At 39.3% G+C, this 13,680-nt stretch overlaps 1 protein-coding gene across 1 annotated transcript; it reads left to right on the top strand.

Annotated features, from left to right (window-relative positions):
* Positions 1-449: 449 nt before the first annotated feature.
* Positions 450-11,982, top strand: LOC128526759 (monocarboxylate transporter 1-like). Its single transcript, XM_053498900.1, has 5 exons — positions 450-506; positions 4,478-4,702; positions 10,199-10,342; positions 10,467-11,252; positions 11,397-11,982. Exons 2-5 carry the CDS (start codon positions 4,489-4,491, stop codon positions 11,606-11,608), a joined length of 1,356 nt encoding a protein of 451 aa, XP_053354875.1. The 5' UTR covers positions 450-506; positions 4,478-4,488; the 3' UTR covers positions 11,609-11,982.
* The last annotated feature ends 1,698 nt before the right edge of the window (positions 11,983-13,680 follow it).

Below are 13,680 nucleotides of genomic sequence, written 5' to 3'. Positions count from 1 at the left end.
AATAATAATAATAATAATAATAATAATAATAATATGTAGAAAGTATTGTTCTGTTTTTTATCACCTTTCTGTACTTGCTATATGGAATAAAAAGATCATTACTCCTGCTAACTATACTTTAATAACTGCTGTAGACAGCTACAATTAAAAAAGTATTGTTACTTTACTTTGATTGTCACATATGTGCAATAAAGTTTTGTTTTATCCTTTATCATCTGGAGCAACTACAAATAACATTCACAACCTACAGTAGTACTGAAATATCTCTAAAAGAATTTTTAATTACTGTGGAATTTTTAATGTCTTCCATTCAAGGTCATTTAACTATTAAATGGACTATTCCAAGTAATGTTATCATACATGCAAACATTACAAATGAGGGCACAACATGGGCATTTCTAAGTATATAGAGAGACTACATGATTATGCATTAATTAGTATTGTGGCACATTTGAGAAGAAGTGCTGATTTCTGAAAGGGCAAAATAAAGAAGACTAAACGTGGAGGTATGTATAAATATTATATTTATCTTTTTTTTTAACCACCGGTGAATTCTTAATAATATGACAAAATGGAAAGGTGATGCATTAAGCATTTCATATAATACTGTTAAAACTTATACAGTTTAAAACAGTTCATGCATAGATAATTTCCTTTACTTTTTGTAGCTTATGGTATAAAGAATAAATTAATGAAGTGTTCGATATGATACGAAAAGCACAGAATTTTTCACAAAAAAAAAATTCAAAGGACTAGTTTTTATTAAGATGATTAAGCAAAAAAAAATGCATAAAAAGATCATGTTAGATTAAAAATAAATCAAAAAAGAAAATGTAAGGTTCTTGAACCTGCAGTATTATGTAATAATACAGTAATGCAGTAATATGCTTGCTTGCTCGCAGAATATTTGTTTAATAAACTTCCCAAGCTAAGTAGGTACTTTTTTGATTATATTTTTCATAAATGTTTAATTCCTGAACACAATGCATTTACTAACTTGTTCATTTATTATTATTAATATGATGATGATGATGATGATGATTATTGTTGTTGTTTTTAATAATCGTATTAATAATAACAATAATAATAATAATAATAATAATACAATCATGGTAATGGTGATGATGCATATTAGTATAAGTTTTCTTATTATCATTAGCCATTGTAGAAGCAGTAATAGGTAACAGTAGTAATAGTAGTAGTGGTAGTAGTCGTAGCAGTGGTAACAATAAGATTACTTGTACTAATACTAATATGCATAATCAGCAGCATTTATTATTATTATTATTATTATTATTATTATTATTATCCATGATTGTGCCAAATGTTATTGAATGTTAATGAATGATGTTGTTGAAAATATATTTATTTTGTTTGTGAAATTTCTCTAACCAAAATACTGCTCTATATAAATGTTTTGTTCTGCTCAGGGAGTTTATTTTTTTGAATAAGAACTCATATTAATTGTTTTGTAATTAAATTTTACACCAATTGTGTGTGTGTGTGTGTGTGTGTGTGCGTGCGTGCGTGCGTGCGTGTGCGTGCGTGTGTGCATGTGTTCATTTTCCAAACAAAATAGTCCTTAGCCCTACTTACATTTTTGTGAAATCATCTCTAGAAAGCTTTATTAGCTACACAGAAAGTGTTACATTGTATACTTTTATTTGTAAACTGAACAAAAGAAGTAAGGTTAATGCAACTCAAACAGATGAGATGGCTCAAAACTAATTATACATTTTAGGTCAACAATCAATAATTTATTGTAACTAAATATTTATTTTAATACTGAGAACAGTAGGCTAATCTGTGTAACTAGGTATTTGTTAACTTATTGCATTAATTCATTAGGGTTTATATAAGAAAACACTGGCCTGTAGTAACTGCTTACTGACTTTCTTAAATGCAGTGGTAATAGGGATAGTATTATATTTACCTACAAGAATTTAAACAACCTAATAATGTAGCACAATTGCAAATACAGACTAGGTATTTCTGTAAACAACAGGAAAAGGAACTGTTTTGTTCAGTCCTATCCTGCCTTTATATTTATTTTTAGTAGTAGTTTGTAAAAAAATATTTTTTTTTTGTAATGTATTGCTAATGTTATCATAAATAACACCATGTAATGTAGACCTTGACCGGAATTCTTAAAAATAGTAAATAAAGGCTGTACTGGAAAATCATGCATGATAAACACAACACAGATTGCAGGATGTATGGCCAGAGGTTTGTGTACACTTGACCATTATACCCATATGTGGGCCATACCCAAACTGTTACCACATAATAGTATACAGTAGGATATATGTGTTTGATATAGCATTACAGTTTCCCTTTACTTGAATTAAGAAGCCCAAACATGTTTCAGCATGATAACTGTGCTGTGCAGAAAGCAAGGAACATAAAGACATGAAACCTGAGTCACCTGCACAAAGACCTGTACTCAAGTCAACTGAACTGGAACACTGACTGGACCCAAGACCTTCCAAATAAAGGCTTAACGTTTCTGGGCCAGCTTTCAATAATGATTTTGTGGCTAAAGAAACAAATCCCACACATAGCCATGCTCCAAAATCTAGTGGAAAGTTATTATAACTTACCCCATTCCTGATAATTTAATCAGGAATGAGGTAAGAAAAGTGTGAAAAAGGCTGTGTGTGTGAGGGCAGGTGTCCATAAACTTTTGACTTATGTTATACTATTATGCGTTAGTCTAAATGGCATCTACTAAAGGAATGAGAGATGAGAGCCATAGCGAGCAGTAGACAGCATGGCAGTGATTATTAAGAAGGCTAGCAAGCTATCACCCAGATCATGTTAGTATTCACAGATTTCTGAATGGATTGCAAAAAAATTATCCATGACCTCTGCTAAATATGCAATTCAATTTTATTTTATTTATATACAGGAACACTTTTAACTATGGTTATTGTTTTAAAGCAGCTTCACAAAAATTAAAAGGAAATTATGAAAATCCCAAGATGGCAATAGGAAGAAACCCTGAGAGGAACCAGACTCAACAGGGAACCCATCCTCATTTGAGTCATAAAAGATAGCAGGATTTTTTTAGCTGCTGAAAGTTCAACTTAACAGGTGATGTCTAAGTTAACATGGAGTTTAGTTTAGCACCATGATGGCACCAGGATAAATCAGACAGATGCAGTGGGGGTCTGGATCACTGGGGGCTCAGGAGCAGCATGTGTAGCTCCAAACCCTCATGAAGCAGAATCCAGCTGGAGCTGGTCCTTTTCTGGATGCTTCAGGATCCTCACAAGGTTGGCCTTTGTCTACTGGAGCTGGCACAATCTCCAGAATGAAAAAGAAAGAACAAGTGGAAAAAAATTAGCATAGTTGCCGGTTATTATATTAGTAACACTAGATGAGAGTGTGCATTTAAATGTACTGGACCTCAAATGCAGTATGAGGACATGGGATGAATTACAGTATGTGTATGTCAGGCTAAAGAGATGTGTCTTGAGTCTGCTTTTAAACTAGGAGACTGTGTCTGAGCCCCGAACATTATCAGAAAAGCTATTCCAAAGCTTAGGAGTTAAATATAAAAATGCTCTACCCCCTTTTGTGGACTTTGATATTCTAGGAACTACCAGAAATCCAGAGTTTTGTGATCTTAAGGAGCACTGTGGATTGTAACGTGTCAGAAGGCTGGCTAGGTACATAGGAGCTAAACCATAGAGCCTTGTACGTAAGTAATGCTAATTTGTAATCAATTCTAAACTTAAAAAATAGCAAGTGCAGTGATGATAGTATTGGGGTTATATGATTATATTTTCTTGATCTTGTGTGAACAGTTTCGAAGGTGGAAAAAGGCTTTTTTTGTAATATTGGAGATATGATTTTTAAGGGACATGTTGCTGTCTAATATTACGCTCAGGTTTTTCACTGTCGAGCTGGTAGTAATATATTCTTCTATGAGATAAGTAACACTCACTTACTCATTGCCCCATCCTGTACCCAGAGACATTGGGTGCCCATCCCAGAAGACTCAGGACACACACACATAAACACACTATGGACAACTTGGGAACGCCAATCAGCCTAAGCTGCAGGTATTTTGACTGGGGGAGAAAACCGGAGTGCCCAAAAGAAACCCATTAAGCATGGGGAAAACATTTAAAGTCCATGCATACAAAAACAGGAATTGAACCCAGAGTCTGGACATGCAAGGCAACAGTGCTAACCACTACACCACCGTGCTGCTAAGATAAGTAAAATAAAGGGGGAAAAAATATGTAATTATATAAATTACATCACTTTGTTACATTGTTAAAGGTCTTGGTATGCAAACAGACACCAATATCCAAATGATATTCATTGCCTCGGTTGTTTAGAGTGGTTTAGTGCAACTTTGTGGTATTGCTTTTTTAACTATGGAAATATTTGCTAATTAAATATATTATTGCTGTCTATAAAAAAACTTGGTTGTTTCTACTGTATGTGTGGTGTCTGTCCATTAAAGAGCCAAAGACAATGCCTGCTGTCAAAGGTCCTGTGGTTTACACCCCTCCAGAGGGGGGCTGGGGTTGGGCAGTGGTGGCTGGTGCCTTCATCTCTATTGGTTTCGCCTTCGCCTTCCCAAAGTGCATCACTGTGTTCTACAGAGATATCGAAGTTATTTTCAATGCCAGCACAAGCAAAGTCTCATGGATCTCTTCTATCAATGCATGCTTCATATATGCAGGAGGTGAAACATGAATATTCTTTCAGTCTCTGATGTTGCTTAAAGCATTTCTTCATTAAACAACATGGTTTTATAATTATAGAAATTAAAAAAGGAGCATTTACACAAATGTGTGCCAATACTCTAATCCCTGTTGAAAATATAGATACAATACAATGTTTTAAGAACCACACCAAGGCAGTCATAAATGTTCTGGGCTTAAATGCCAAAAGTCTTTAATTCCCAAAAGTCAATATCCATGAGGGCACTAGAAAAAACATCACAATCTTTTATAGGCATTAGCTGTTATCATATCTTTTGAACGGGGCAAACTTGGTTAATGTGTTAGTTTGCGCTAATTATATTATGCTAGTATGTCATGAATTGCTTGCTCAAGGAAATAGTGTTAACTTGGAGAATGATGGGCAATTGTGTGCGTTGCAATATGCACTGAAAAAGTTATTTTTTTTATACAAATACCTGGCCTATGTGTTATCCCTAGTCTGTGAAAGATGTATTGTATGAACCCCCAGAAACGTTTTCCTTTAACAAATGAAACCATAATTTCAATAACTGTATTTTTTTTGTATTTACTCGGGTTATCTTTGTCTAATATTCAAATTTATTTGATGACTCAATTATTTCAGTGACAAATATGCAAAAAAAAATCTAATATTTTCTCATAGCACTGTATGTTTGTTGCAAATTGTTGCATCTCAGATTTATGACCCAGTTCAGTTCAGTAAATAATGTAGCATTAAAATAATTTTAATAATCCATCGTATTTTGTAGTGTATATTTTATTATTTAAAAAAAAAACTCTTTAAAAAGCATAATATCTTAAAAGCATTTAGTTCATAACCTACAGTGTGCTCTCCTGATAGTTGTGCTAGACTACTCCTTAAAATTGAGGCTCATCTCATTTCTTGGAGGCTTTATTTCAGCCAGCTCAGAGAAGGTAGTTTTTGTTTGTAATAAGAGATCGTCTCGGGTTACTTTGCTGTAACCCTGTTCCCTGAAAAGGCGGGAACGAGATGCTGCGTGAAAACGCTATGGGAATATCTTGTCATGTTGCCGGTTGTGAAGCATGTGTGTACCAAACACGCCAAATTTTTGGCTTTTATAACCTCGGTCAGGTGACGTCATCTGATAGGACGCACCTGCAGGTTATAAATAGGAGTGAACCGGAAACATTCCTTAGATTGATTTGTCTGAACGGACGTCCGGTCACATAGGCAGTGCGGCATTGGGACGCAGCATCTCGTTCCCGCCTTTTCAGGGAACAGGGTTACAGCAAAGTAACCCGAGACGTTCCCTTTCAAAGGCTACACTCGATGCTGCGTAAAAACGCTATGGGAACGAGAGTGCCAACGCCGCCGCACTGCAAGTGTCTGGACTCCAAGGTTGTGTAGCGTGTGCGCACAAGGCCGAGAAGGTCTCAGAACTATGTCTGGGTAGCTGACTCGAGGACCCGTGGGCCCGGAGTAGCATGAACATCCAAACTATAAATGTAAAAAATGTGTGCGGAGAGGACAACCCTCCGTGTCACACACTTGCTGCAGGAGAATACCTCTTGCTAGTGCAATAGATGAGGCGATCCCCCTGGTTGAATGAGCCCTGATTCCTAGAGGCGAAGTGAGCCCACGCGCCTCATAGGAGAGGGCAATAGCCCAGTGTAGTGGGGGCCACCCCCCGTTGCGGCCCCAGACCATGTAAAAGCTGCTCTGATTTACGCCACTGGCTAATGTGGTGGACGTAAATCTGAAGAGCACGTACTGGACACAGTAAGTGAAGTCTCTCCTGCTTCGAAGCTGTAAAGGCGGAGGATAGAAGGCTTCAAAACAAAGGGATGCATATTGGCAAATGTGTGCATTACATACTTGCTGCAAGGGAATACCTCTTGCTAGTGCAATTGATGAGGCGATTCCACTGGTTGAATGAGCCCTAATTCCTAGAGGCGAAGTGAGCCCACGCGCCTCATAGGAGAGGGCAATAGCTGTCCGATCCTCTTAGAGAGGTAACACCATTTAGAAAAATCATCTTAAGGGTCAGAAACCTGAGGCGCTGACTTTAGTGGTTCAACAAGGGGCACAAGCCAGAGGACAAATTTTTTCTGCAGAAACTCCAGCACTGAAACAATTCGGCAGTGGACTGGGTCTACCTGCTTCGTCATGCACCAACTTTCAAATACATTCTATTTGAGGGGAGGCAGTCCTAGTACTTAGAATAGTCTTAATTACGCTGGCTGGAAGACCAGCTTGACTTAGAGTCAGAGAGTAGTAAAGGGGACATTTGCTGATCTTGCGAGGCAAAGAGGTCCACCTACGCTACATGAAATTTTCCCAGAATGTAAATCGCCCTGAGGGACAGGAATCTGGTGCGCTAGCTATTTAGCGGCGCGAGCACAGTCCGCCTTGGCGATTAATATATGAGACTGCCATAGTGTTGTCCACCCGCACTAGGACATGGTAGTCTCAACTGCTGGAGGAAGTGCTTTAGGGCCTGAAATAGAGCCATGATTTTGAGGCAATTTATGTGCCGCGCAAAAAGATGGCCTCTCCAGCTCCCTTGGGCTGGACGGTCATTTAAGACCGCACCCCAGCCCATGAGGAAAGCGTCTGTCGTTAGCATCTGCGACGACAAGACGAACTTAGAGTGGGACCCAGAGTCAGAAACCGGGGTCTGAACCACATAGGAAGGGTACGAAGCACCTGGCGCGTAGCCCTTATTGGGGATTGGCCCTAGAGTAAAATCCCCTGGTTCTTAGCCACAACTGAAATGCTCTCATGTGCAGAAGGTCCAAAGGTGTCACCGTGGATACAGCTGCCATGAGAGCTAAGATCTCTGAAAGTGATGGTCACTTTCTGGTCTAGCTTGATTTCCTTGACGGTGCGGGAGACAGCTGTGCCTTACGCTCAAATTCCATGTGACACCCAAAAATGTTGTCCTCTAAACAGGAAAGAGCATGCTTTCATGGCATTGGATCTCAATCCTAGGAAACAAAGATTAGCTAGAACGACATGCTGATGTCGAAGCGCTAGCTACTGAGACTGGGCCAGCCAGTCATGTATTTCAATACGGATGCTCTAGAGTCGTAAGAGCCAGAACTACATCCATGTATTTTGTGTATGTGCGGGTGAAAAAGCTAGACCAAATGGAAGGACCCGATACTGGTAAGCTTCGCCCCTGAAAGTGAACCTCAGGAACCTCCTGTGTTGTGGCAATATTTCCATTGATTTATTTTTAAATAGCGGTAAAGCCCGCAAAGTCTAAAAAATTGGACGCAGCCCCCGTTCCTCTTGCACTTTCCGGTTTCATGAAAGTGGAGACCACGCTATTGAAACGCGAAGGGTGATGTGAGAACTGAATCCTGTAGTTTCTCTGTACAGTGCTTAGTACCCAAGAAGATATACTTGGCAGTAGCTTCCACGCTGCCAGTTTCTCAGAAAGGGGCAAAGCTCAGTGGCTTGGTTAAACGGGGGGGATGTTAGATGTTCGGTTCCTGAAACACGGCAGGAAAAACCCGAAGAACTAACATTTTATTGGAGAATGGTGTTGCCCGAAACACCAGTGGTGGCGGAGCAAGAACACCAATCTCCTGGGGGTGCCAGGGAGAACACTTCATTCTTTAAAAGGAATTCTGCGTGCCTCTCCCTATTGGGGGGCCACCCCCCACGGTCCTGGGCACATGAACCTCAGGGCTTCTTTGTGAAGACAATATGCCAGTCTGACCTCTTTTGAGGCGGATTGCGTGACGCACCCCAATCTTGCGAGGGGGTGCCCAGCTCAAAAACACTCTCCTTGTGTGTTTCATGCCTCGCAACAGTCACACCCGGTCGAGACTGGGTGGCCGACAGTCCCGACTCTTGAGCAAGGCGGGGAAGGAATTTCCCGAAGGCTTGTTATATAACTTTGCCTCATGAACCTACTGGCGACCGAGTTAACGACATCGCCAAGTAGGCCGGGAGGCGAGATGGGGCATCGAGGAGGAATACACGATCCTTCTCCTTAATGCCCCTGAGATTCAACCACAAGTGCCTCTACGCGGAGACCATAGCAGCCATAAAACGGCCGATAGCACAAGTCGTCTGCTTTGTTGCACGAAGAGACAAGTCTGTGGCCCGGCGTAAATCCAATACACCTTACCTTGCAGAGCCCCGCCAGTACTCAAGTCTCTCAGCAGGTCAGCCTGGTAGGCGTGCAAAACCGCCATGGTGTGCAATGCGCCAACCTGACCTGCTGCCTGAAAAGATTTTCCCTCCAGGGAAGATAAAAAGTCTACACAGCTTGAAAGGAAGTAATAGCTTTTCAGGAAGGATGATGTCCCAGAAGAGAGATAGCCTGGAAGCGTCTCTTCTATCTGGGTGTCATCATATAACTCCGCGTTCCTACCTCAATTATATTTTAATAAATAAGTTGATGGCAGGAAAACACGGGATGAATACAGCTTACTCCATGAAAGGGTTAACTCATATGGAGATTGCTAAGAAAAGGGGAGAAAGCGTAGTTGAGGCTCCGCCCCCGGCCACCCAACAGAACCTGCCGTCTATGTTTTTATTTATTTTGTTTTAAGTGCTTAGAGCCTATTACCATCTCCGCGTAAGCAAGAGAGGATGTTTATCCTTGCCCATTCACAAGAAGCGCAGCGCGCGCTTGAGAGCGGACAGAGGGATTTCACGATCCGATGAGAACGCGAAAGAAAGGAGTTTTAAATCCGTCTCTCACTGCTCTGCCGGATGCACGTGTTTTAGCCCCAGGAATCCGCGGCGGCTCGGAATGCGAGGCGCGCGCGTAGCACTTAATCGAAGCAGTAAAGTGTAGAGATCGCCCTCCGATATGGATTATACACACGGAGGGACAACTCGTTTAAACTCTGCCATTATCGGTGAGTTAAACACTTATTTTTGCTGGTTAGACACACACGCTCACAACTAGGTGAAGACAAGAATCTGAGTAATGTTTCCGGTTCACTCCTATTTATAACCTGCAGGTGCGTTCTATCAGATGACGTCACCTGACCGAGGTTATAAAAGCCAAAAATTTGGCGTGTTTGGTATGCTTCACAACCGGCAACATGACAAGATGTTCCCATAGCGTTTTCACGCAGCATCGAGTGTAGCCTTTGAAAGGGAACAAACCATTTTTCAACACGGTTTCCTCCTGAAGACTTAATAAGCCAATTTACATCTTCCTGTTCAGTTTATGTACCACTGAAAAGAAGTCTGGTTTCCTTTCCAGCTTAAGCTAGTTCTATTGAATTCAGTTTAATTTTCATGGCATTTCTTAACAATAGCCACTATCACAAAGCAGTTTTACAGAAATCCAAAGTAGCTCTGTTACACTCAGACAAAAACATGAAGTTTCCATAGCGTCCTACATTTTGAAGAATGCAGCAGGAACCAAGTTAAAATGGAAAGATATGCATTTATCGAGTTTATCAAGCACCAGAACATTTTTTTTCCTTATCCTATTGAACAACTTTTAGAATGTTTAACCACAACCCTATGTTATTATCCACAGGTCCAATTAGCAGCATCTTGGTGAATAAGTATGGCAGTCGTCCAATAATGATACTAGGTGGTTGCCTCTCTGGAACTGGACTCATTGCTGCATCTTTCTGCAACACAGTGGAGGCTTTGTATTTCTTTGTTGGTGTGTTAGGAGGTGAGTTAAATGAAACATGTTTTACCCAATGGAACAATAAATCTAAAATTCAACTGTATGTTAGTGACTATTATATTAAAAAGATGAAATATTTTATTCTTGTCTGGTTATAATGTCTTAACAGGTCTGGGACTGGCATTTAATCTCAATCCTGCTCTTATCATGATTAGTAAATATTTTTACAAAAGAAGGCCATTTGCTAATGGAATTGCCATGGCAGGTACCCCAGTAATTCTATCCACTTTAGCTCCTTTGAACAGTTGGTTCTATGACCAATTTGGCTGGAGGGGTAGCTTCCTTATCCTGGGTGGGCTTCTGCTCAACTGTTGCGTAGCTGGATCTCTCATGAGGCCTATTGGGCCGAAGCCCAAACCAGCTGTAAAGGAGTTAAATTCTGGGGAAGAAAAGAAAACAGTAGTGGAGATTATCAACAGTTACATTGATCTTTCTCTCTTCAAACACCGTGGATTCGTCCTGTACCTCACAGGTAATATTGTGCTGTTCAGTGGTATTTTCACTCCCCTAGTATTCCTCAGTAACTATGCCAAAAGTATGAATATTTCAAATGAGAAGGCTGCATCATTGCTCTCAGTGCTGGCATTTGTGGACATGGTGGTGCGACCATCCATGGGAATAGTGGCCAACACCAAATGGGTGCGACCAAGAATACAGTATTTCTTTGCAGCTTCAGTTATGTTTAATGGGGTGTGCCACTTGCTTGCCCCCCTTGCACTGGATTATTTGGGATTTGTGATCTATTCAGCTTTCTTTGGGTTTGGGTTTGGGTGGCTGAGTTCTGTGCTGTTTGAGACCCTAATGGATTTGGTAGGAGCCCAGCGCTTTTCCAGTGCTGTGGGCCTGGTCACCATCTTGGAGAGTGTGCCAGTGTTACTAGCACCACCTTTGTTGGGTAAGTCTAAAATTCAGATTTGTTTTATGCTAGGTATGCTACAGTACAGCACAACATCTGTAGATTTTTTTTTAAATATAAGACAATTTACACTTACATTAAACCTTTTAATTATATTATCATCTTAATTATATTTGTTGAAAGGAAAATTCAATGACATCTACCATGATTACAAATACACATACATCAGCTGTGGAATACTCCTGCTGGTTGCAAGCATGTTCCTCTTCATTGGCATGGGCATCAACTACAGACTGTTGGATAAGGAAGCAAAGGAAGAAGCTAGAAAATCCCACATGAAAGGAAAAGAGGAAGAATCCACCAATGACTTTGCAGACAAGGCTATTATCAATTAGATGGCTGTAGCACTGCAAGCAGCTGATGATATTAAAACTGCAGAAGATTCTGTATGCATAAAATAAGTGATCTTGTCCATGACTAGCGCTGCGAGCTAAATTCAAATGAATACGAATGTACAGAAGGAAAAAAAGTGTAATTAGTAATGTATAAAAAGTGTAATTTGTCTGCTATAACCAATTTAGATTATGAAGAATTGTATTAATCAACTTTATACGATTTTTACTCATGTAGTAATTTTCAAGTAACTGTGTGCAATGATGTGGGTAAATATAAGATGGTCTCAGAATAATCTGATTGTCCTCAGAAAAATTCTAGGGTGGCAGGGCAAATCAATGAGATTTATATGTTAAAAAGAAAAACTGAATAATAATAAAATTAAAACACCAGCAAGAAAAGCTGAGAATGAAATCTATGAGTTCCAAAGGGCAAAACCCCTACATGCGTGGAATTTATAAATTCTGAGGGGCAGATTATTCTATTCAACTGTCAAAATTAATTAGTTAATTAAAAGTCAATTAATTACTTTGTTGGGTAAGTCTGAAATTCAGATTTATTTTATGCTAGGTATGCTATAGTACGGCACAACATCTGTAGATTTTTTTAATGTAAGATGATTTACACTTAAATTAAACCTTTTAATCATATGATTATCTTAATTATATTTGTTGAAAGGGAATTTCAATGACATCTACTATAATTACAAATACACATACATCAGCTGTGGAATACTCCTGCTGGTTGCGAGCATGTTCCTCTTCATTGGTTAATTTACAGCAATTTGATCTTAACATGGATAATTAAGGAGATATGTGAATTCATTTAGGAATTTCTAGGAGTGCTTCCATACTACAGCCTCAGGCCTGGACCAGAGCAAACGTGAGCCCAAAGTTTGGTATGTTTGCATAATATGCACATAGTGTACCGTGCTTGAGTCCACTTGAAATGATCATGGTACTATGTACTTTGACTACAGCATGAATCAAATATAAAAGCCAACTGTATCTGAACAGTAAACCATTGTTTAGAACGCAACATCATCAGCACCATCTGTCTCCTCAGAAATCTGTGTGCACAGCGCATGCCAATTTGAACATTGATATAGCAAATAAAATAGGAAAGCATGCCAAGAGGTTTAATTTCCACAAAATTATTTCTATCCCAAAAAAATTTTTTTGTTCTCTTCTTCTCTTGTGTTAAATGATGGCTCACAAACCAAGTAGGTGCATACTGCCACCTGCTGTATCAGGAAGTGTAAATACGCAAGTGTACCCAAGTACGGTGAACAAAAATAATGTGAACGCTGACCAGCGGGGCAGTGAGCAGAAATAGTTTTGACACGGTACAAGAATACCATTTAAAATCATTTGTTAACTTTTTATAGAACTTAACAATAAATAAATACTTTATCTAATCAGCAAGAAAAAAAAACTCAGCCAGGCTTGAATGTTTTTCTTAAGTCTCATACAACTGTTTGACTGCCAGTTTTTGTCTGTCTCTACAGTATGGCTATTTAGTAAGAGAACACAGACATGTATTTTAGACAGTTAGCTACAGTTACAGTCTAATTCATATCTGTTGGACTGTAAGATTATAGCAGAACAGCTCGGAGGCTTTCCAATTTAATATAGTACAAAGTAGCTGTGAGTCACATCAAAATGCAAATGCTTTTCTTCTAATAAACCTCCTAAAAAACTGAGGAAATGCATGTGTTGACTTGACACTTCTAGCAATAAGATTAATCTATGTGGTAAAAGATGACACAGCACAACACATATTACTAACTGTTCTTCAACAAGCAGCAGTTTATACCAAATTCTTACATCTCACAATTCTAATAACCTTAATATAGGCTGTGTTATGACTAATCTGTAGCTATATGCACTAATCACATTAAAGAAACAGTAATATAGAAAGGGGGCAGCACAGTGGTGTACAGTAGTGGTTAGCACTGTCGCCTTGCACCTCTAGGGTCCATGCTCGATCCCCGTCTCTGTGTGCATGGACTTTGCATGTTTTCTGGCTCTCACAGACCTTTAACTTCTTTAAGAGGTTTCTTTGTCCTTCACTT

This window comes from Clarias gariepinus, chromosome 6 (assembly GCF_024256425.1).
Source record: "Clarias gariepinus isolate MV-2021 ecotype Netherlands chromosome 6, CGAR_prim_01v2, whole genome shotgun sequence".
Lineage (NCBI taxonomy): Eukaryota > Metazoa > Chordata > Actinopteri > Siluriformes > Clariidae > Clarias > Clarias gariepinus.
This window is presented reverse-complemented; position numbering and strand designations above follow the sequence as displayed.

What these genes read in the sequence shown, in the direction of transcription:
- LOC128526759 (XM_053498900.1), top strand. Translation starts at nt 4,489, where the DNA reads ATGCCTGCTGTCAAAGGTCCTGTGGTTTACACCCCTCCAGAGGGGGGC. An exon ending in ATGCTTCATATATGCAGGAG is followed by an intron (nt 4,703 to 10,198) that starts GTGAAACATGAA and finishes TATTATCCACAG; the next exon opens with GTCCAATTAGCAGCATCTTG. An exon ending in ACTAGCACCACCTTTGTTGG is followed by an intron (nt 11,253 to 11,396) that starts GTAAGTCTAAAA and finishes ATTTGTTGAAAG; the next exon opens with GAAAATTCAATGACATCTAC.